Raw genomic sequence first — 20,234 nt, forward strand, 5'->3', positions numbered from 1 at the left:
TTGAGGCTGGGTCTGACGACATAACATTGCGTGTAGATCTGTCGTGTACGCGTCAGATGATCAAAAGGTAGCGTCCCCCATCGATCAGATTTCTGTCCTTTGTATCGACCCTTGTGCCCCTCGACCGGAACGAGGTGCGGGTGTACGAGGTCTCCTCTCCTCGATGTAGAGACTGGCCAGGAACTCTACAGGAGGGAGGGACAACGAAAGGATCAAAGGCATCACTTCGATGGGGGAAGGACAGCCTCGCTAGCGAGGGGCTTCCACGAGCTCCGACTGAACGATTAAGCAACGGGTCCAGCGACCTACTGAGCGCAGGGTGGAAAGGGTCCAGCGACCTCTGAGCGCAGGGTGGAAAGGGTCCAGCGACCTACTGAGCGCAGGGTGAAAAGAGACGAACGAGAAGGAGCGTCTAAAGAGGAAGGAGGAGAAGAGGGGTGAGCAAACTCTGAACGAGAGAGAGAGAGAGAGAGAGAGAGAGCAGGACTCACGAGCTCCTCCTGAACGAATAATCAGCAGTTCCATCTACCTACTCAGCGCAGGGTGGAGCCTCTAAGAAGAAGAAGGAGGAGGAAGGGAGGCAACTCGAAACCTTCATCTCTTCTTGACTCTCTACCGTCTCCTCGCGTCTTGCTGAGACCGCTGGTGACGCGTTAGAATCCGACACTATACTCTCGATCGACATCGCAAGTTCATGGGCTCAGAACGGAAGCCGTCGGCGACTGAATCATCAATGGGCCTACTCATTCCGCCCTCTACGACGCCCTTGCTCCCAGGCGAGTCGGATCGCGATCTAGATTAAGCCAAGACCCGGGTAGACGGAAGTCACATAAGCGGGTGAACGATCTGCCCTTTGAAGCTTCAACACCTCGACGCTCTTCTCTAGTTCTTCTCCCTTTCCGAGGCTTCAGAATCGCAAGCTGACGAGAGCCTTCGTACCACCTACTATATCCCTTTCGCATCCGCCGCAGCCTCGTAACCGGATGATCCCCCTCAGTACGGAACCTCCCCAAAGCTCACGGCTCGACCTTGTCAATCATTCACCTCTCTCGGACGGCTCCTCGCCCTTCAGGTCTCTCCTACGAATCCTCCCTTCCATTCTCTCGTCCTCGTCGGACCTCTCAACTACCGTCATCCTCGACAATGCCCGTCTCCCTTTTCGACTCTAATCGCTCGAAACCCTCGTATTCGGTCATTACATCAGATTGATCGGGGAAGAAGCTGTCAGAGAGAGCACGGCAATTGTAACTCTGGAATAGCGGTCGGTTAGATCGGCTGTGAATAAGAACTTTCGTTGTCGATTTTGACTGGAGTTGGAATTCATTGCTCAGCTCTTATCTCAGCTTCTTCATCTCTCAACCACAAACATGCAATGACCGAGTGAATAACCAAATGATTTGCGTGACTAGTTGAACAAGACGAGCTACTGTAGCAAGCAAGACAGAAAAAAGAGAGAGAGAACCAGAGAGACAGCTCAAGTGACTATCAAGGGAGTGAAGAGAGATCCCTCGCGCACGCCGCGTTTCGTTCGCTCGCCTTACATGTTTCCCCTTCTAGCTATCATCCATCATTGACTAGTTCTTGTTCCAGTTTTTGATGCGCTCGACTAGAGCTGGATCTTTTAATCGGTTGCGTTTGTCCTTTCTTCTGCGTTTCTCGCCTGTAGCATAGCAAAGTCCTTAGTCGGTCGACCCTCGAACATAGGTAGAACCATTCGAGACTTTACCTGAAGGTTGAGGAGCGGTTGATGGTTCGTGTTTCGGTTGGTTGTCGTCTCTATCGGTGTAGACCTGGGCGTAGATGGGCCGATCCAATAAAGACGAGTTGTTGAGGGCGAGGAGAAGTGCCTTGCTCGACTCCGGCTCTCGTCTCGGACGGACGGTTACGATAGCGTATCCAAGTTTCGCTCCGTTTCGCGGCTTCGTCGGCAGTTCAATTTTGTCAACCTGTAGACGATATGTCGTGGACAAAGTCAGCGTTGTGTATTGTGTCGAGTGAGATGTACTGATCTTCCAAACTTACGCGAGCGTAATGGGAAACGAGCGTTTCGACATCTAACTCAGTGGCGGCATTCGGAATCTTTTTGATGAAGAGGACGACAGTCGTTCGATCGTATGCCACTCCAGTCCTGCTTATGAGAGATTGTCAACCGTCTTCTCGTGTAAACCGAAGATGAAAAGAAGTGGGAACCCACTCTGCCGATTGGCCGTCTCCTCCTTGCTTCACCTCGCTCGCGTTCCCTTTCTCAGCGTCTGCTGCTGCTGCCAACTCTACGAGCTTTCCCTTCCCTTTCTCTGCCGCTGTCCATCGGCGAGGTGCGTCGCCAGAGTTGACTTCGATCTGCTTCGAGGTTACAGGCGCTCGCTTTCGCGGGAGACCCGTAACACGGCGACGCTTCGGCGGGGGACTTGGTGGGGATTCCTCCTCGATGTCTTGGTTCTTGGATTGGTGGAGAGGTGGCGGCGAAGAGGGGAAAGTCGAGGTCAATCCTCGGGCCGCGCGGAGGAAGCCGTTAGCCGATATACCGTCGTCGAGTCGAGTTGAGGGGGTGGTAGCGGTGTTCATCCTGAGCTGGGCGGGCCCTCGGAAAGGCCGAGGTCGAGGTAGATGATTTTGCAGAGAAAAGATGATTTGTTCGTAAACACTGTCTCTTTCTTCATTACAGTACATTTTTTCAATTACATATTACAATTATTGCTAACGTCAAAAAAAATGGCCATTACAAAATAAAAAACTTTTTTTTGGAGGGGATTTTGAGAAGGGTATTGCCTATATCTTTCGCTACAAGCTTGCTAGAGCTCTCGTTCTTCTTGTATGTATCGTGATCCTGACTATTTGGTTCCCCTACTGGGTCATCGAACGCAGCAGCAGCGTCCCTGCAAGAGGAGATCGAAAAAAAAAGTTTATTTTTCAATTGGCCATTTTTTTTGTCGTTAGCAATCCAACAGGCTTTTGTCGAGCTAGAGATGATTCTCTGTAAGAAATTGCGGGTGAGAAGTCGGGGTCAAGTCGGTCCAAGTCGGTCCAAGTCGAGTTGAGTCCCGCAGAGAGAAGCCGGTCAAAAATCAGCTGCTGAGCAGTTTGACGTCTGTGAGAGAACGGTAGTTTCAATTTTGACAGACTTTTGACCGAAAGAATGGCGAGCTCGCTGGGTCGAGAAACGAATTCATTCACTGGCTACAGAACGCCGTCGACCAACCTGCGATTCTTCGACAGTACATGTCGAACTTCTCGCTCTGCCCGTCTTCCAAAGCTGTCCGACCTACGTCAATCTCCCTTACGAGTGCGTTATCTTCTTTCTTCCTTTTCGAGAATGCTGACCGACTCTCGCGTTTAGGTCGTATGAGGACACAAAAAGACGGGAACAGAAGAAAAAGAAAAAAGAAACCGACTCGTTCCTACTCTCGACGTCAAGCCGATCCGGAATCTCCCTTGTCAGCCAATTCGGGCTCGTGAACGTCGACAACTTCCAACCCGTCTCCGTTTGCATTGAGTTTGATAACAGCTTCATCTCCATTTCGTAGGGTTCCTTTGAGGAGAGCGTTCGCGAGACGAGTACGAATCTCCTTGTCGACGAGTCGGTTCAGCGCCCTCGCTCCCCAGTGAGGGTTGAATCCGATCTTTGCGAGCCACTCTCTCGCCGAGTCTTCAACCTTGAGAGTGAGGTGACGGTCCGGCGCGGCTGGAGAGTGATTGAGGGTGTTTTCAACCTCACGGATACGGAGGGCGACGATGTCCTTGACGGCGTCGGGAGAGAGGGAATTAACGACGAGTTGGAGATCGAGGCGGTTGAGGAGCTCAGGAGGGTAAAGAGCCTGTACGCGATCGAGTACGGCTTCTTTGGCGTGATCCGTGATCGTTCCATCTTCGCGGGTTGATCCAGGTTGCGAGAGAATATCGCTACCAATGTTCGAGGTGAGAATGATCTGCAGATTCGAATGCGTTAGTTTGGATCATGGATATGAGAAAAAGGAGAAAGCTCACAATCGTGTTCTTGAAGTCTACCTCTTTCCCGTCTCCTGACGTGAGTTTTCCTTCATCGAGAATTTGTAGGAGGATGTTGGCGACGGATGGATGAGCTTTTTCGAATTCGTCAAAGAGAACGACCGAGAAAGGTTTGCGTCGAACGGCTTCGGTCAATTCGCCAGATTCTCCGTAGCCGACGTATGAAGGAGGAGCACCAATCAACCTCGAAACGGTGTGTTTCTCGCCGTACTCGGTCATCGAGATCGTCACCAAGTTCTTTTCCGTCCCAGTCAACTCGGCGGCCAAAGCTTTCGCGAGTTCCGTCTTTCCCGTTCCCGTCTTTCCCAACAACAACACTGATGCAACAGGTCGGTTTCCACTGTGTAGCCCGGCTCGGGAAAGTTGAATAGCGGATGCGATCGCGGCGATTGCTTCATTTTGGCCCCGCACGCGCGCACCCAAAAATTTTTCGAGTTCGAGGAGTCGAGACCTGTCTCCACGGAGGAGCGTCGAAGTCGGAATACCGGTAGACTGTTGAAAGAAAGAAAGAAAGAATGGTGAGTCACGAGTGACTCGCGACTCGCGACAAGAAATAGGAGCAACAACGTACTTTGCTCACAACCCTCGCGACGTCATCTGCCGTGACCCTCGCTCCTTCGTCCGACTCTTCTCCTTCGCTTTCTCCTTCCTTTGGCAATTTCGCTTCGAGGGACGGGAGGATAGAGTAACGAAGCTCACTCGCACGTTGGAAATCGCCTCGCCTTTGGGCGTCCTCCAATTCGAACCTCTTCTCTTCCAATTCTTTCCTCGTTTTGCGGATCTCCTCGGCACGTTCTCGTTCCGCTTTCCACGCCGATTCCATCTCTTTTGCTCGTGCCTCGAGTTCCTTCAATTCCGATGCGATCGTTTCTCGCCTTTCTTTCGAAGCGTGATCTTGATCTTTCCCGAGGGACTGAAGTTCAATCTGAAGCGTCGTGATCGTGCGTCGAAGAGCATCGAGTTCGTCGGGAGGAGATTCCTTACGGAGTCGGAGAGAGGCGGCAGCTTCATCGATAACGTCGATCGCTTTGTCGGGTTGGTGACGATCGGAGATGAAGCGAGTACTCATGACGGCTGCAGCGACGAGAGCTGAATCACTGATCGTGACTGTGAGGGAGAGAGAATGTCAAGTCGAGGGGGCGAAGGAGAGAGGGCAAAAAAAAACTGACCTCCGTGATGAACTTCCAACTTGGGTTTCAAGCCTCGAAGCATCGTGATCGTCTGTTCGATGTTCGGTTCGTCCACCAGGATAGATTGGAATCTTCTGCTCAACGCGGTGTCTCGTTCTATCGTCTTTCGGTATTCGTTGATCGTGGTCGCTCCGGCAAGTTGCAATCCCCTTCCCAACGCAGGCTTGAGCATGTTGCCTCCATCGAGGGATCCTTCAGCTTTGCCTAAGTTGAGGAGCTGATGAATCTCATCCACGAAGGGAATGACAGTTTTGTCCGACTCGAGATCTTGAATCAAGGCGCGCATCTTTTCCTCGAACGAACCTCTCACGCCAGTGCCGGACATGAGAGTCGAGAGATCGATCGAGACAACCCTCCTTCCCTTGAGAGATTCAGGGACTTCGCTTGCGACGATTTTCTGTGCCAGTCCTTCGACGATGCTTGTTTTTCCCACTCCCGCAGGCCCGATCAATAAAGGGTTGTTCCTAGGAGGAGAGAGACCTCAATATAGATCAGCTTCATGTCACGCGCCGCTCAGACCTTGAGAAGAGTCAGGCTCACTTGGATCGACGAGACAAAATTTCAATCATGCGTCTCGTTTCTGCATCTCTTCCAATAACCGGATCCAACTTTCCGAGTTTCGCAAGCTCTGTCAAATCCACTCCGTTCTCACGCAAGGTACTCCCAGGTTCTCGTTTCTGCTGCTGTTGATCGAAAATGTTCCATCCTCCCACTCCTCCCGGTCCTCCTCCTCCTCGAGGTGGTGGCGGTCCTTGACAGCGAGATGAAGTGGTAGAGAGTGAACGAGCTGGTCTTCCGTCGCGAGTTGAGTGGAGGACAAAAGGAGCGATGGCAGATGAAGATGGAGAGAAGCGGGTAGTTCGTCCGAGAGAGCGAGAAAGCATTCGCGAAGGGTGCGAGTATGAGATCGACTATTGAGTTTGTCAGGTCGAAGGGGTGCGAAAAGGGAAAGAGGAGGTAGAGAGAGAGAAGCCTGTCTCGGAGCCATCGAACTCTGGAAATTGTTCTCGCAAATTCTACTCGACGGTCGCTTGCGCGTTTGCGTCTCGAACTTTCCAGCTGAAGCGGTGCGCTGCCGGAAAGCTGCCTGAGGAAAGCCAATCTCGCTGGTCCCGCCTCTCACGACCTTAAGCTCTCGACACGAAATCAATCTCAAGCTCAAAACGCGATGATTGCACGCTAGCTCGCGCGCTTTCACAGAGAGGGACGACATGGAAAGTACAGAGCTTTACACACGACAAAAGCTGACACGGTGTCGTGAACGAGAGACTGGGTTGAGAATTTTCTCTCTCACATCACAAATTCGAGAGAAGATGAATCTATCGCTTATTCCCTCAAGCGTACCGAGCTAACATATCGCTCAACTAGAATTGAAGACGAGCGAAGAGGTTAAGCTCATTTGACAGGAGGAACCCAAGGGAAAGGACAGAATAGGGACAGACTAACCTTAATGGCACCGGCCCTCAAAGCGTTCTGAACATCACTCAGATCCTCAATCCCTGCAGCATCCATTACTTGCCTCACGGCATCTCTTGCGCTCTGTTCCAAGCTACCGAGACCGTTCGCATCGAGAATCGAATCTTCCAAATCTTGGTCTTCCGATTCTGATCGACCAAAGTAAGCGCTGCGTGCGGGAAGCCATCAAAGTCTAATGTCAGCTCGACGAAAGATGACTCCGAGAGCGAAACTCACTTGGAAGAGATGGCGGAAGCGCCCTGGAAGTTCTGTAGACGCTGTTGAGCTTCTCGCGAGGCATTCGCATCGTACGAACCGGTTTGATGGTACATATCGGAAGAGATACCTGCGAAAAGGTTTCAACGTGAGGACACGAGCTCGCTTTACAGCTGCGTCTCATCAGGGTGATCAAAGGAAAAGATCGCACCTTTTTGATTTCCGAACGTCTTTCTTGCGTAGTTAGATTCCTCTGTAATCAGCCATCGATATTTAGTACGAGTAAAGATACGTACAAACCGACGGGCAGTAGAAAGATACTGAAGAATTCGCTCACCGGGTTCGACATAGCCATTTTGGGCTCTCGCAAGTGCTTTCTTCCTCTTCTCTGCCTCCTGCGCAGCCTGTTCCCCGCTCAACCCGGCGACTTGACCGAATCCTAGCTTCCTGACTCCCATTCCGAGCCTCTCGACATCGCTGTCGTTCTTGATCGGTACTTTCTTCCCATTCGAAGCGGTCGAATTCTTCGCCGCCTGAGCCTGAGATGTCGAAGCGGCGGCAGCAGCGGCAGCTTGTTCCTCCTCCTCCTTTCGACGATCGTAGCCCAATCGTTTGATCCTTTCTTCCTCCTCTTTCGCCCGTTTCTCAGCTTCTTCGAAATTAATCGTCATTCCTCCCTTCTTGACTCCTCCGAGTTTCGACGCTCCCAGCTTTGAAGTCTTGGCGGCGCCGAGTGAAGAGGTTGTCGTTGACGAAGTCGAGGAGATCGAACGAGTTGCACCGAGAGTTCTAGGTCGACTCGTCGAGGGATTCCCGCTTGATGACGAGGTTGGATTTGAGGAATTCGGAGAAGCAGAGGTTCGTAAAGAGGAAGAAGTGACGGTGCGGGGTGCAGCTGTTGGCGGGTTCTGTCTGGAACCGAGACCGAGCACGGGAGGGGAACTGACGGCGGGCGATGCGAGAGGGGTATTGGGTTTCGAAGCAGGCGCGTCCCACGAATCGAAGAAGTCGTCATCTTTCTTCCCCGCTCCCGTAGATCCAGAACCCATAGGTCCGTCTCGATTCCCTCCTAGTTCAGCTCCCTCAACGACGACATCTTTCCCGTAGATTCGCTCGTCTTCCTTCATTTTCTTGGCCAATTCTTCCTTGTAAAGTGCGGCTCCACGCGAGAGGTACTTTTGTTTCGTATCGGAAGAGGAGGGGTTGTAGGAACCGGGATGACGGTTCAAGAAATCGATGAACGCCGCGTTGCCTCCAACCTTCATGGCTCGTAACTGGGGCCAGTACCAAATATCGAGGTTGGTCGACCTGTTCGCGGTACGGAGAACTTAGAGGTCAGCGAGGATCACACGTAGGAATACTAGAGGGGTAGAGAGGAATCGAGAACATACCTAACGAAAGTGACATGGACTCCAGCGTTCCGGTGCACGGAAGAGCAGTCCAAGCAGATGTAGACTCCATAAGTCACGGAAGCCTACGAGCAGCGCCCAATAGAGAGAGGAGAGGAAGCAAGGCGTGTCAGCGTGATTTGGGTCGGAAAGAGGGGGAAGGAAGCCAGACTGACCCAAGTCGGATTCTTCGCTTTGCAGTCGACACACATCTACTCACGACGATCAACCGATAGAGGACCGGGGCGACCAGAATCATCAGCGTCGTGGAGGAGGAGGTTGATCGAATAACACGAGTTTACTCACCTTGTTCGCCTTCTGATTGCGCAAGACGTGGAATATCGCATCACGTTCTTGACTGGTAGCAGACATTCTTCCTATCTGGCGGAGGGGTGCGTCGATAAGAGAGAAAGAGCGAGAGGCAGAGCAATTCGAGTCGCGATCTCGTTTCCCAGATCCTCTCTCCCCGAAGGTCTATTGATCAACTTATCGACCATCCGATGTCACGAATAGTAGAATCGACAACTCCGGCACTGCCTACCCAAACCGCCCCGTTGGCTTCTTCTCCTCTCCCATCTGCTCCACCTCTCCCGCTTCAACTCCTCCTCGCCCAGGCAGTGTGTCAATTCGGAGTTGACGCGAGTTGGACCACCATCTCGCAGCTCGTCGAGTCGAGTCCAGAGTGGCCCGAGGATGCCGCGAAAATGACTCAACAAGTTAGTCTCTTCCCAGCTCCCTTTTACCGGCTCGAAGGATCTCACAATCTAGTCAATCGACAGGGCTACGAGACTGTATTCAACGACATGATGGGGTCGAGAGGATTAAATGCGTGAGTTGGCGCATTCTCGACAAGTTTCAAGTTTTCAGGTTGCTCAAATTGACTCTGTACCTCGCTGCACAGCTCCGCCTGCGGCCAGCCTCGCGGTGCGTAACGCTATACTATCTTTCCTCGCTCGAAGACTGGCGAAAAGCTGATCAGTGAAGTTGGGACAAATGTGACAGCTCGACCAGTACGGAAATTGATTCATTCCCTCTATTCCGACCTACTCGTCTCGCTTCGAGACCAGATTCTTGCATCTCATGCACAGGAAATGTTAGTCATCCTTGCTACGCCTCCTCGAGCTCGTTGGTCTCGAAGCACGAACTGACATCAGCATCTGAATGTTCTATCACCAGGAAGCTCCGAAGCGAAAACCACCAAATCGCCACAGGACAAGTCGACAAGCTCCTGTTCAACTCCGCTCCGCAATCCGTCAGAGACAGGATCGAAGAGACTCAAAAGGCGGGACAAGAAGATTCGTCGCAGCTTGGAGCGCAACAAAGCGAAGGAGATCAAGAGAACGCAATCGACAAAGCTGCTGCGCCTCCGCCTTCGACTGAATCGTTGGACGGCAGAGCATCCACGACTGTTGATCAGGAGGTACAGCCGAGTCTGACCCACTCTGAACAACTAGAGGAGATGACGGTCAAACAAATCGAGGGAACCGAACCTCAAACAAAGGTGTCGACCGATGATGTTGGAGAGGAAGAATCGCAGGATATGGTTGTACAGGCCGAGGGAGAACAGGCCGAGGAAGAAGAAGCCGAGGAGAAAGGGAACGAGGAGGAACAAGAAGAGGAACAAGAGGAGAAACCTTCGAAAAAACGAGGCAGGAAACCGGTGGGGACCTCAAGGGGAAGAAAGAGAGCGACCACAGGTCGTCGAGGGAGAGCAAAGAAAGAAGATGTCATCGACACAGAAGCGATTCCCGAGGAGGAGGACGGAGGCGATGACGAGTCTGAAACCGTCGAAGGTGAAAACGGCGCCGAAGAGGAAGACGAAGGCGAAGGGGAAGGAGAAGGAGAGAACCCCTCTATTGAGGATGGCGTAGAACAAGATGGGAAGAAACCGGAATCACGAAAGAGAGCTGTAAGCGGTAGAACAGGTGATCCTCATTCCGTCGTTTTCGCTCGTTTCCTCACCTTTACTGAAGTCGCTTGAACATCTGTCTCTGTAGGTTCTAGGACGACCAAGCGCAAAGCTGCTGAACCAACACCTCCAACGGCCGACTCTCCGGAAGCAGCGGGTGATGAAGAAACCCCTGCGCCTGCTTCCAAACGTGCCAAACGAGGAGGGAGAAAATCTCGAGCTGAGATTGAAGCCGAACAGGAAGGTCTCGACCCAACAGGTGCGCAATCTTCTCTCTCCAGTGGTCCGCACGTGGAAGTATGCTAATCGTGCGGCTCGTTCTCATAGCTAAAGAATCGAAACAGCTCGCAGCAAGACGGAAAACAGCTTACAACAGGATTATCGAGACGATTCGAAGTTCGTTACCATTCTCAAGCTCGTTCGACACGAAGGTCACGAAGTCTCAAGCGCCCAACTACTCGACCGCCGTGCAAAGACCGACGTGTCTACGAGACATCACGAAAAAGATCAAGAATGGCGAAATCAAGGACAACGGGGAACTCACGAGGGAGTTTGCGATCATGTGCGCCAACGCGGTACAGTTCAACGGAATCGAAGGAGAAGTTTCCGTCGGAAGACAAGCGCAAGAATTGTTTGAAACGTTCGAACGGTGAGTTTTCTCAGTCTTATCCGTCAACGCGACTTCGAAACAAGCGCTGACTGATGGAAGCGTCGGTACTGATCACAGCGAAATGAACGAGACGTTGTCGACGGAGTTTCTCATGGAAACCAGCAGTCAATGAGGATCCGAGACTTGATTACGGAGAGATCTGTGCATTTGCCCCGTAGCGCTGTTTCTGTTAAGGCCTGTCGTGTTGTCCATCGCGTAATCGTATCGAATTAGTCGGTAGCTACAAGTTGTTGTAACTGAGAACGAGAAGCAATGATTTATTCAGACGAGATTCTTCGAAACTTTTGCTTGAAATTCTTCTTCCTCCACCCCATGTCGATTTCCTCACCTTTGCCGGCAGAAACCTTTTCGAGCAGACCTTTACAGCTTACAATCTCGCTAGATCGGATACCGGCACCCCACGCTAGACTCGCCGGCTCGTCATCAACTTCATCAGAATTAGATGCAACTTCAACTTCGACGCCCGTGGGAACTAGCTACCACGACGAAGACCCCTTTGACGAATTCGATCGCGACAAAGAGACTAGGACGAACGGAGATCATGGAAGATTCCAGGGTGAAGATCGGGATCCGAAACAAGATGTAGATTCCGCCGAGGCGTTGGTTGATCGCGTCAGCACGATCTTCCCAAGTATCGATGGAGGTGTCGAACTGGCGCTCCTGGAAGAAGACATAGGAGGACAGGATTCACCGCCAGAATGGTTGCGGGAAACGAGCGGGAGAATCACTTCGATCGCACTCGGATGTGTTGATCCAGCCGGAGTGACGTTGGAGCGGGGCGACGCGGACGATAGGATTGTACACAGCGAACGGAGGAGGAGGCCAACCAGACGAAGGAGAGTCGCCGTTGGATCCGCAGATGGACTCGTTTGGATCTTCCGCAACAAAGGCGAGGCATCCGACGCTGATAACCTCGCGAGACGACGACATGAGCGGGACAGTACGATCATCGCAGCGCCTGTTTCGCCTTCGACGTTGGCGTCGACAACAACGAAACTTCCCCGTCCTTCTCCGACCTCGACTCGTGCCTCCTCTCCTCTCAACACTTCTCCTCCACCTCGCGCTTCGCTATCACCGCAGCTGACAACTCGACGCTCTTCGGCGAGCCTTTCTACCCTGTCCTCCTTCACGTCCCAGTCCGCTCTTCGACACGCCTCTGGACCTCCATCTCTCAACGGTTCCACCACAACGACCTACTCAGAGCTTAGATCTCTCGCAGATCAACGATTACGCAAGGCGAGCGCCACTGTCTCCGTATCAACAACTTCAGTAACTCCTTCCCCGGGCCCTCATCGTCATTCACTCTCGCAAGATTCTTCTACGCACGGCTCCGAGTCACCAGAAGATTCCCCCGTCGTGACCTTGCCTCCTCTATCTCCCGTCGAACCATCAATATATCCTCTATCGCCTACGCCGAATCGTCCCCCTCCCGAATTCAGGTTCAGCCCGTCGACGCCTTCGAACGACCCTGAGTCTAACTCAAATCTGATCACCCCTTCTCCGAGGATTCACCACAGCTCGTCGTCAGGGGTTTCGAGCAGGAAGGAACGCCTTTCACGGAAAGTTGAATCGCGAAACACAAGTCATTCGAGGGGTCCGAGAAAAGAAAGTATTACAAACGGAATCGGGTTGTGGGAAGATTCGAGCACGACAGAATCACCGATACGAGTTGAGGAGGTCCGTGGATCCGAAACGATCGATCGACAGGAAACAATCGACGAAGAAAAGAACGAAACCAGCGACCTGGAACCAGCGCTGAAGGTTCTGACGCCGGGATTCGGACGTGTAGTCGCGATCCGTTCGGTGGAACAAGATCATGTACTCTGCTCCAGTCACCAGGAAAGAGAGAGAGGAGGGGAACTCTTGATCGTGCTGAGAGAAAGCGGGTGAGTAACCGGTCGGTTTCGTCTGTATCGGTTACCAACAGGCTGACCCGTGTTCTCCATCGCGAAACAGTCACCTTTCTGCGATTTCGCTTCTTGACGGGCACTGTCTAGCCACTTGCGATTCTCGGACAGAAACGCGCACAAAGTACACAGATTTGCAAATTTTGCGGGAGGACTCGGTACGTTGTCTGCGCGTTCCGCCTGTCTAGAACTCAATTCTGACGCTCTCAGCTGTTGACAGGGACGGATGATAGCTTTCTGTGCCGCTGGAGAACCCAATTCTGCAGTCGTCTGCATCGATCTCGATACTTTCTCAACCATCGAGACCGTTAAACGCATTGAGCATTTCGCAGTCTCGGCCCTGCACGGTGAGCCATGGAACAGATCTGTTCAAGAAGGCTGACCCTGACTGACCAAGATCTCCTTGCTTTCTCATCGTGACTAGCGTCTTTCGCGCTGCTTTACGTCTCTCCGGATACGCGGGCGCTTTTGTCACGACCTATCTCGCGATCATTTTCCCCAGATTCGATCCTTGCGAAAGAGAGCACCATTCTCGGTACTCTCGAAGTTTCGGGGAAACTGAGAGGGCTGAGAACAAATGGAAGCCTCGTCGTGTGGTGGGATGAATCGGACATTTCTGTAAGCCGTGTCCTGTCTTGAATTGATCTATGCTGATCCTCTCGCGCGTGAACAAGGTTGCCGGTCTCGGTCCTCAACAAATCACCCAAGTCGCGCGGATGCCTCTGCCTCGAATCCGAGACATCGTCATTCTGCCGGGACAAGATCGCTTCGTGGTGGTGACCAGAGACAGTATACGAGTTCAACGAGTCATGACCAAGACCTTCCAGCCATCGTGAGCGTATTGAGCCTTTCCCGAGGTTTCGCTCATTAACTGACCCGCTTTGCACAGATCAAACAAGATCGAACTCGAGCGACAATTCGAGCTGACCGGAGTCGAAGCTGTACATCATTACGAAGCACCGATCTCGAGCAACGAGCCGCCAAAACTGTTGTACTCGACTCTTCACGCCAACGGGAGTCGGATGCTGAACTGCCTCGAGCTCGACACGACCTTCGAAACTCGCACCTTGTATCGCTCACCGTCTCCATATCCTAGACCACGAGTGACTCGCACATACAAAGTCGATTCAGAATCGATTCTGTTCGGCTTTTCGGATGGAACGATAACCCTCCGCCCCATCTCGTCTCTGGGAACCGACTTCAGCGCTTCAGACTCCGACGTCCAGCTCAGTGGAGCAGTCTCACTACTCGATGTTGTTGATCTCGACACTCGACAAGTTGTAGTCGCAGGTAGCGTTAACGGAACAGTCGGTTTCTGGACTCTCCCGTGAGCATGGCTACCTCTTCTCTCGCTCGATACGATCGATCCTGATACCCCAATATCGTCTGCAGGAGCCTGCAAGAGCTCGCCACCTTCTCCCTATTCGCTTCCCCGATTGTCGCTCACGCCAGCCTTTCTCTCCCGCGTCACTCTCAGGCATTTCTCTTCGTGTCAAGCAATTCTCCAACCGCACTCGTGTCGATCGACCCGCCGCAAGTCATCCTCACTCTCCCCGGTTCGAGAACTCCGACCCAGCTCGTTGCGACCACGAAACAAGGCGAAATCCTTGTTCTCTACAGGCAAGGTCTCGCTAGAGTCTGGGACGCGGGAATAGGAGAGTTGAGGAGAAGTATGGACGAGAAGACGGCACAAGGTGTACTTCGAGAGACAGCGAAAGAGTGGAGAATTTGGTGAGCTTATCCCCAAAATTCAGCGGACCTTTCTGCCCGGTATTGATACTTTTCGCCTATCTAGGTTTGACGAGGACGACGAGAAACCCGATGCTGCTATAAGCTCGATGGCTCGTAAGCTCTTGCGCAAGCTCCCAGACCTCACGTTTCGTTTGTTGACGATAGTTGACCTTTTTTGGATCGGGTATGTCGATCGAACAGATCCTTCCGCCAACTTCGACCTCAGGGCCTTATTGGACGATGTCTCCCGCGATCTACCCTGGTCAAGCTCACATCAACGAACCTCGAAGAAGCTACGAAACGGTTTCGACAGTCTCGATGCAACCCCCGACATTTCTCGCTCAGCCAGTCCTGCACAGCTCTCTAGCCCCGAATCTGGCTATCTCGGAATCGTCAAAAGATGGTTGTCGAACCTCATACCGTTCGGTGACGACGAGGATTGTGATCGAGCTCTCGAGCAACTCGGGATCGTTCCATCCCCGGTTCAACTCGAACTCGCTACGAACCAGTACGTCTTTTCGCGCTACGACTGTCCTTACTTTTCCTGTTGAACCTGACTTCCCGTCGCATGGAATCAGGTCGGGATCCCTCGCCTTTCCAGCGCAATCGCTTGCAAAGTCGGCCTGGACGATTTCTGGAAACTCCACAGCTCGACGACTACTGATGATTGTCTGTCTACTTCGAGTGTTCCTCAATTTTCCAGCTACAGAGCGAGTCGCGAGTGAAGCTATAGTGTATTTCAGTGCTTGTCTCGAAGGTTCGATTGGGAACACGTTTCAGGAACCTCGCCTCGAGTTCTTCGTCGACTACTGGTTGGATAAGAATTGTAAGTTCCGCACACGGATATTCGCCGCTCGCCGCTGTGTGGTCTCTGTGCTGACCCTCACCTTCAGCCGAAGTGCAGCAAGCCGCGAGAACACTCTTTGGAACTTATCTGGCTTCTCTCCCGGATCAAGATACCCTCAAACTTGTTTCACGATTGGAGAGCTGCCGTGGGTCCTTCTGTCATCATATCTGTCGCTATAGGTTTATCTGCTGATGCGCTAGTGCCTATTAACAGTACCAGTCCGCTCGCGGTCGGGGGAACGCCTTCACGCTAGAGCAGATACAGCCATCCTCGTAATCGGACTGGTGGCGATAGACCGCTTCAAGCTGCTCGCAACCTCGTGAGTTTATTCTCGCCAGCTTCATGTGTCTACCGCCTGAAAAACAGCTGACGTTTAAGCGAGTTCAGACTGCTCGCCGATCTGTCCGCCTCCGTCGCTTCCTACCTAGACGATTCGCAACATCCTTTCCATCGAGCGATTGCGACAGAACTCTGCTCGAGAGGATTCCACATCTGGCAGAACTACGTCGACGCACCAGCTCTCGTCCGACAGCTCTTTTCGATCGCGATAGGTCGAGATCCCTCAACTCCGAGCGACCTCCGAGCCATGGCTCGACAAGCGACCGTCCACGTCGCTGGAGTTAACTCTCCTCTCTTCATGTCGACCCTCCTCTTCGACATTCTAAACGCTCCAACGGCGATTTCTCGCAACGCGACACTCAAGCTTCTCGGGTTTATTATTCGAAAGGTGAGTCGTCCGACCTATCACGAAGCTTACTCCATCAGCCACGCTGACTGATGATCTCGTTTTCGTAGAAACCTCTCGTACTGTATCATTCTTTGCCTCGAGTTGTCGAAGCCGTCGTGAGATCGCTCGATCCGACGATTAGCGATCTTCGCGAAACAGTTCATCAAACGGCAACAGTAATCTTCAACGAACTTGTCAGAACGTGAGTGCTTTCGACGTCGCTCCCAGATTCATCACTAAGCCTTGTTGACGTGACTCGGGGCGCTCGGAACTGTTTCTGCAGTTTCCCGTCGATCGACTTTCACGGCAAATCGCAGAGACTAGCTGTAGGCACCCAAGAAGGATCCGCTATCGTTTACGATCTCAAAACCGCTACACGCCTCTACGTTCTCGAAGGGCATCATCGACCTCTCGCCGCTGTCTCTTGGTCACCGGATGGACACCGACTTGCGACCGTATCACTCGAGGAGAGCAAAGTCTGTATCTGGAAGACGGGAATGGGGATCCTCAGCTTGATTGGCGCACCAACGCAGAGAGGAGGAAGTCAACCTTTCAAAACGTGGGATTTTCACGTTGGCGACGAGGGTAAGCTTGTTCCTTCCACTTCAGCGACCGAGCTGATGACCCTGGCCTCTCATGATAGCACTCATGACGACTGCCGCCACCCTCGAATGGATTCTCGTCGATTGGCCAGCGGAACGAACCGTTCGACTCCGTATTCGAGAAACAGCCCTATCGTTCGGCGCTTAGCGTCCGTAGCTCTCTGACTGGTAGCGTGAAAGTAGAGTCAGCTTGCAAGGTTCAATACTCTCTCTGTTCTTTGCCGCACGACTGTGGTGTAGCTACTAGAGAAACCGTGAATCTATTTAGACTTTTCCTGCTCCTTGAGATACTCGTCATGTAACCTGTCATCGCGGGCGCGAGAGAGTCGTCAGCATCGAGCGATGGACCAAAGCAAAACGCGAAGACTAACTTTTTCTGTAAATCCCATTCCTTTTTGAGCTTCTTTCCTCGACTCTTGGCAACTTCGACTCCTTCCTTGTCCTTCGTGGGTAGTCCCGACTCATCCCATTCGGAGAATTCTTGACTTTGAGGAGGCTTGAACATCTCGGACGGACTGAGACGGCCTTTTTCCAACTTTTCCAATCGTTTTTGTTCAGCCGCCGCAGCCGCTTTCATTTTCCGGTCGGCTTTCTCCTTAACCAACGCTGCTTTGGCGTCCCGGGCAGCGCGCAGCGTCTCAGGGGGAACTAGTTTGACCATCGCTTTCCCGTCTGAATAGGCGTAGGCGAGAAGTATGGTGAGATTCGGTTAGACATTGGTGAAACCGAACGAGGGAACCAGCAAATGAAAATGTTGCTCACCATCTTGATCGTCGAGCGCGACTCCGAGATCGACCATTTCGACGTCGCGGAGTCGATCTGTTAGAGCCAGGATCTCGCTCGAAGGCGCTCCCGACATCGCGAGTTGACGAACTTGGTCGCGGAAAGCAGACAAAGCTCGGAGGTACGGCATTAGAGTCGACTCCTTCTGTAAACGCGAAGCGCCGATCACAGAGTTAGCGATCGTGACGAGCGCATGAATAAATGGTGTTTTTACGTACATCAATCGATTCACCTTGACCGGACGGGGAGGCGATACCCCAGCCCACCAACCTTTCTCCATTCGCATCAGTCGCCGCGCCTTCTCCCAATCCGAACATCCTCAACATTCTCGTAACCCATTCGCTGACCGCGGATAGCACTCCGACGTTGACATTCTGGCGCCCGCGAGAAAGGTACACATTGCTAGCGGAGACGAGATCGAGGAGGAGTTGAATCGCTCGTGGTGTGTCGAACGAATCGGAGAGGGCAGCTCGGAATTCGATTTGGGCGGTTTCGAGCCTGAGGATGACGGACGATTAGACACACTTCCTGCAGTATGCGTAGAGAATAGAATACTCACTTGGCCATCAAGTCAGCTTCTGGAGTTTCGTAGTGGTGACAACCGTCTGAGGCGGTTGACTTGTCTTTGGCTTCGGCGACGAGGGCTTTGACGAGGGCGAAAAAGTTCTACGTGCAGACAGCAGCGGATCGTTAGTCATTAAGGGGAGAGACCAAGTGGGACAAGAAATAAAGTTAGGCTGACGTTCAAGATTCCCTCTGCATTCCTCACTTCTCGCATGCTGTCCTCCTTGAAGTCGAGCCGGGCGTTCCAATGTTGTAATAGGAAAGCGAACCTTAGTTGTCTTGCGGAGTACTTCTCGAGGGCATCGTCGATTGTGATGAAATTCTTGAGCGACTTCGACATTTTCAATCCTTCGATGTGCAGGTGGCCGGTGTGAAGGAAATAGTTGACCCATTGTCGACAGTTGTGGAACGCCTGGCATAGCCGACGTCATTCAACCAGAGAACAAGGGAACAGGCGATAAGGGGGACTGACTGACCTCGGATTGAGCGATTTCGTTGTCGTGATGAGGGAACGCGAGATCAACTCCTCCCGAATGAACGTCCATACCCTCTCCCAGGACTGCACTCGCCATAACACTGCACTCGATATGCCAGCCAGGTCGACCGGGACCCCAGCTTGACGGCCAAGCAGGTTCTCCAGGTTTCGAGGATTTCCATAAAGCGAAATCTGATGCTGCTCGTTTGCCGGTCGTGCTCGTCAAAGAACCTTGTGAGAGAGAACAAGAGAGCGTAGAAATGTGAGCGAGACCTCTATCCGGATAAGGGAGAGAACGAAAGCTCACCTTCGCCATCTTCGAGTAATTCTCGATTTCCTTTACTCCAAGGTTGAAGTTTCGCATAAGTATGCTTCCACTCTTCGTCTCCCTCTCCAGGTTCAGCGCCCTTCGCTCCTTCGAACTTGACCGTGTCGAACCAGACACTCCCGCCTCCTTCATAAGCAAATCCTCGTTCTACGATTCCCTCGACGAATTTGACGATTTCCGCAATATATTCCGAGACTCGCGTGAGTGTAGTCGGTCGTTCGACGTGCAGCGCCGACATCGACTTGAAGAAAGACTCCTCCCAGAATGCCGCGAGATCTCGGAAGATCGCTGGATCCGTCACTGTTGCGCCGAACTTTCGAATTGAAGACGGATTCGAGCTGGTCAGCTTAACGAGTCGATCAGACGTTCCGAAGGGCAGGTATCAAGCTCACTTGTTTGTCGAGCGACAATCCAACAGCGTCTCTGTTCGCTTCGACCAGTTCTTGAGCGGCTGCGAATCCAGTCTCTCCCTTCTTTTCTTGATCCTCCGCTACTTTGAGCCCTTCGTAACCACCCTTGACGCTCGACAAGTACATCGTAAACTTCTCATCTCGTTCTTTCTGCTTTTCCACCCAAGACTGATCTTTTGCCAGTTTCTCTACTTCGTCGAATTGGAGTTTCGCGGACTCGTAAGATTGAGGACTTGTTGAAGCGGTCGGCAGTGCAGTGGATAGAGTTTTGAAAAAGTAGGCGGTCCAAGCAGTCGTGACTTCTTGTAGGACGCGAGAGGAAAGAGGCGTCGAAGAAGAGGAAAGTTCGGAGAGGTAGGTTTTCAGAAGGTGGGATTGCCGAGCTCGCGTGATGATCTGCACGAGAGATGGTGAGATAGGATGCGAGCATGACATTGGCGAACGGGGGAGCTCACCTTGTCGTCCACGTCTGTGATATTCATCACGAAGTTGACTTCGAAACCGAAATAATCCCTCAAAATCCTCCTCATAATATCCTGAGCCATGTAGTTTCTGTCGGGTTAGAGTGTCCTAGGTCAGTCAGGAGGTCTGAGAGGTCTTTACGAGCCCAAATAGACGCACCTGGCATGTCCCATGTGAGAAGCATCGTAAACTGTCGGTCCGCAATTGTACCATGTCACCACTCCTGGCTTCTTAGTCACGAACTCGACCTACGCATCCCTCTGTGTCAGCGGCTAGAGCAACGGCCTCTGGGTAATCGAAGACTGACCTTTGATCTGGTGAGAGAGTTGTAAACTTTCAAAGTTGGCTCAGGTACTTCGGGAAGTGGTTGTTTCCAGCTATCTTGTACAGCTTTGTTGGACGCCATCGTTCTTCGGGTGGAGAGTTGGGGAGGTAGGCAGCAGCTGGAAGAGTAAACGCGAAGTTTGATGAGGGAAGGACGACAAGTTTCGAGAGTTCTGAGTAGCTGTCGAGTTCGTCCAAGCATACACTGGTGCCTTCTGACTGTACTCTCGCTGTATCCGGC

General features: G+C 52.4%; 5 protein-coding genes across 5 annotated transcripts; 1 reads left to right on the plus strand and 4 right to left on the minus strand.

Annotated features, from left to right (window-relative positions):
• Positions 1-1,679: 1,679 nt before the first annotated feature.
• On the minus strand, positions 1,680-2,565 carry JCM6883_007130 (uncharacterized protein; the record flags this gene model as incomplete). Its single annotated transcript, XM_076634852.1, has 3 exons — positions 1,680-1,946; positions 2,023-2,128; positions 2,195-2,565. 3 exons carry the CDS (start codon positions 2,563-2,565, stop codon positions 1,680-1,682), a joined length of 744 nt encoding a protein of 247 aa, XP_076485173.1.
• An 845-nt stretch (positions 2,566-3,410) lies between these two features.
• On the minus strand, positions 3,411-6,079 carry JCM6883_007131 (ATP-dependent Clp protease ATP-binding subunit; the record flags this gene model as incomplete). Its single annotated transcript, XM_076634853.1, has 5 exons — positions 3,411-3,926; positions 3,985-4,497; positions 4,577-5,112; positions 5,175-5,659; positions 5,736-6,079. The coding sequence occupies 5 exons, from the start codon at positions 6,077-6,079 to the stop codon at positions 3,411-3,413; spliced, it is 2,394 nt and encodes a 797-aa protein (XP_076485174.1).
• Positions 6,080-6,529: 450 nt separating this feature from the next.
• Positions 6,530-8,626, minus strand: JCM6883_007132 (ADP-ribosylation factor GTPase-activating protein; the record flags this gene model as incomplete). The annotated part of the gene is made up of 8 exons (XM_076634854.1): positions 6,530-6,559; positions 6,642-6,819; positions 6,888-6,996; positions 7,078-7,119; positions 7,204-8,174; positions 8,258-8,340; positions 8,431-8,466; positions 8,561-8,626. 8 exons carry the CDS (start codon positions 8,624-8,626, stop codon positions 6,530-6,532), a joined length of 1,515 nt encoding a protein of 504 aa, XP_076485175.1.
• A 128-nt stretch (positions 8,627-8,754) lies between these two features.
• Positions 8,755-16,795, plus strand: JCM6883_007133 (uncharacterized protein; the record flags this gene model as incomplete). Its single annotated transcript, XM_076634855.1, has 23 exons — positions 8,755-8,970; positions 9,034-9,083; positions 9,156-9,178; positions 9,257-9,347; positions 9,431-10,179; positions 10,252-10,422; positions 10,491-10,812; positions 11,241-12,719; positions 12,790-12,898; positions 12,961-13,087; positions 13,243-13,358; positions 13,415-13,572; positions 13,630-14,067; positions 14,133-14,471; positions 14,536-14,585; positions 14,637-14,979; positions 15,050-15,297; positions 15,365-15,463; positions 15,532-15,637; positions 15,706-16,045; positions 16,114-16,247; positions 16,329-16,630; positions 16,689-16,795. The coding sequence occupies 23 exons, from the start codon at positions 8,755-8,757 to the stop codon at positions 16,793-16,795; spliced, it is 6,117 nt and encodes a 2,038-aa protein (XP_076485176.1).
• A 112-nt stretch (positions 16,796-16,907) lies between these two features.
• On the minus strand, positions 16,908-20,195 carry CRS1 (cysteine--tRNA ligase; the record flags this gene model as incomplete). The annotated part of the gene is made up of 12 exons (XM_076634856.1): positions 16,908-16,950; positions 17,019-17,319; positions 17,410-17,575; positions 17,649-17,928; positions 17,990-18,096; positions 18,173-18,406; positions 18,471-18,700; positions 18,777-19,110; positions 19,190-19,603; positions 19,663-19,759; positions 19,829-19,917; positions 19,977-20,195. The coding sequence occupies 12 exons, from the start codon at positions 20,193-20,195 to the stop codon at positions 16,908-16,910; spliced, it is 2,514 nt and encodes an 837-aa protein (XP_076485177.1).
• Between the last annotated feature and the right edge of the window lie 39 nt (positions 20,196-20,234).

Source organism: Sporobolomyces salmoneus, assembly GCF_050403485.1.
Source record: "Sporobolomyces salmoneus JCM6883 DNA, S_salmoneus_JCM6883_v1_ctg73, whole genome shotgun sequence".
Classification (NCBI taxonomy): domain Eukaryota; kingdom Fungi; phylum Basidiomycota; class Microbotryomycetes; order Sporidiobolales; family Sporidiobolaceae; genus Sporobolomyces; species Sporobolomyces salmoneus.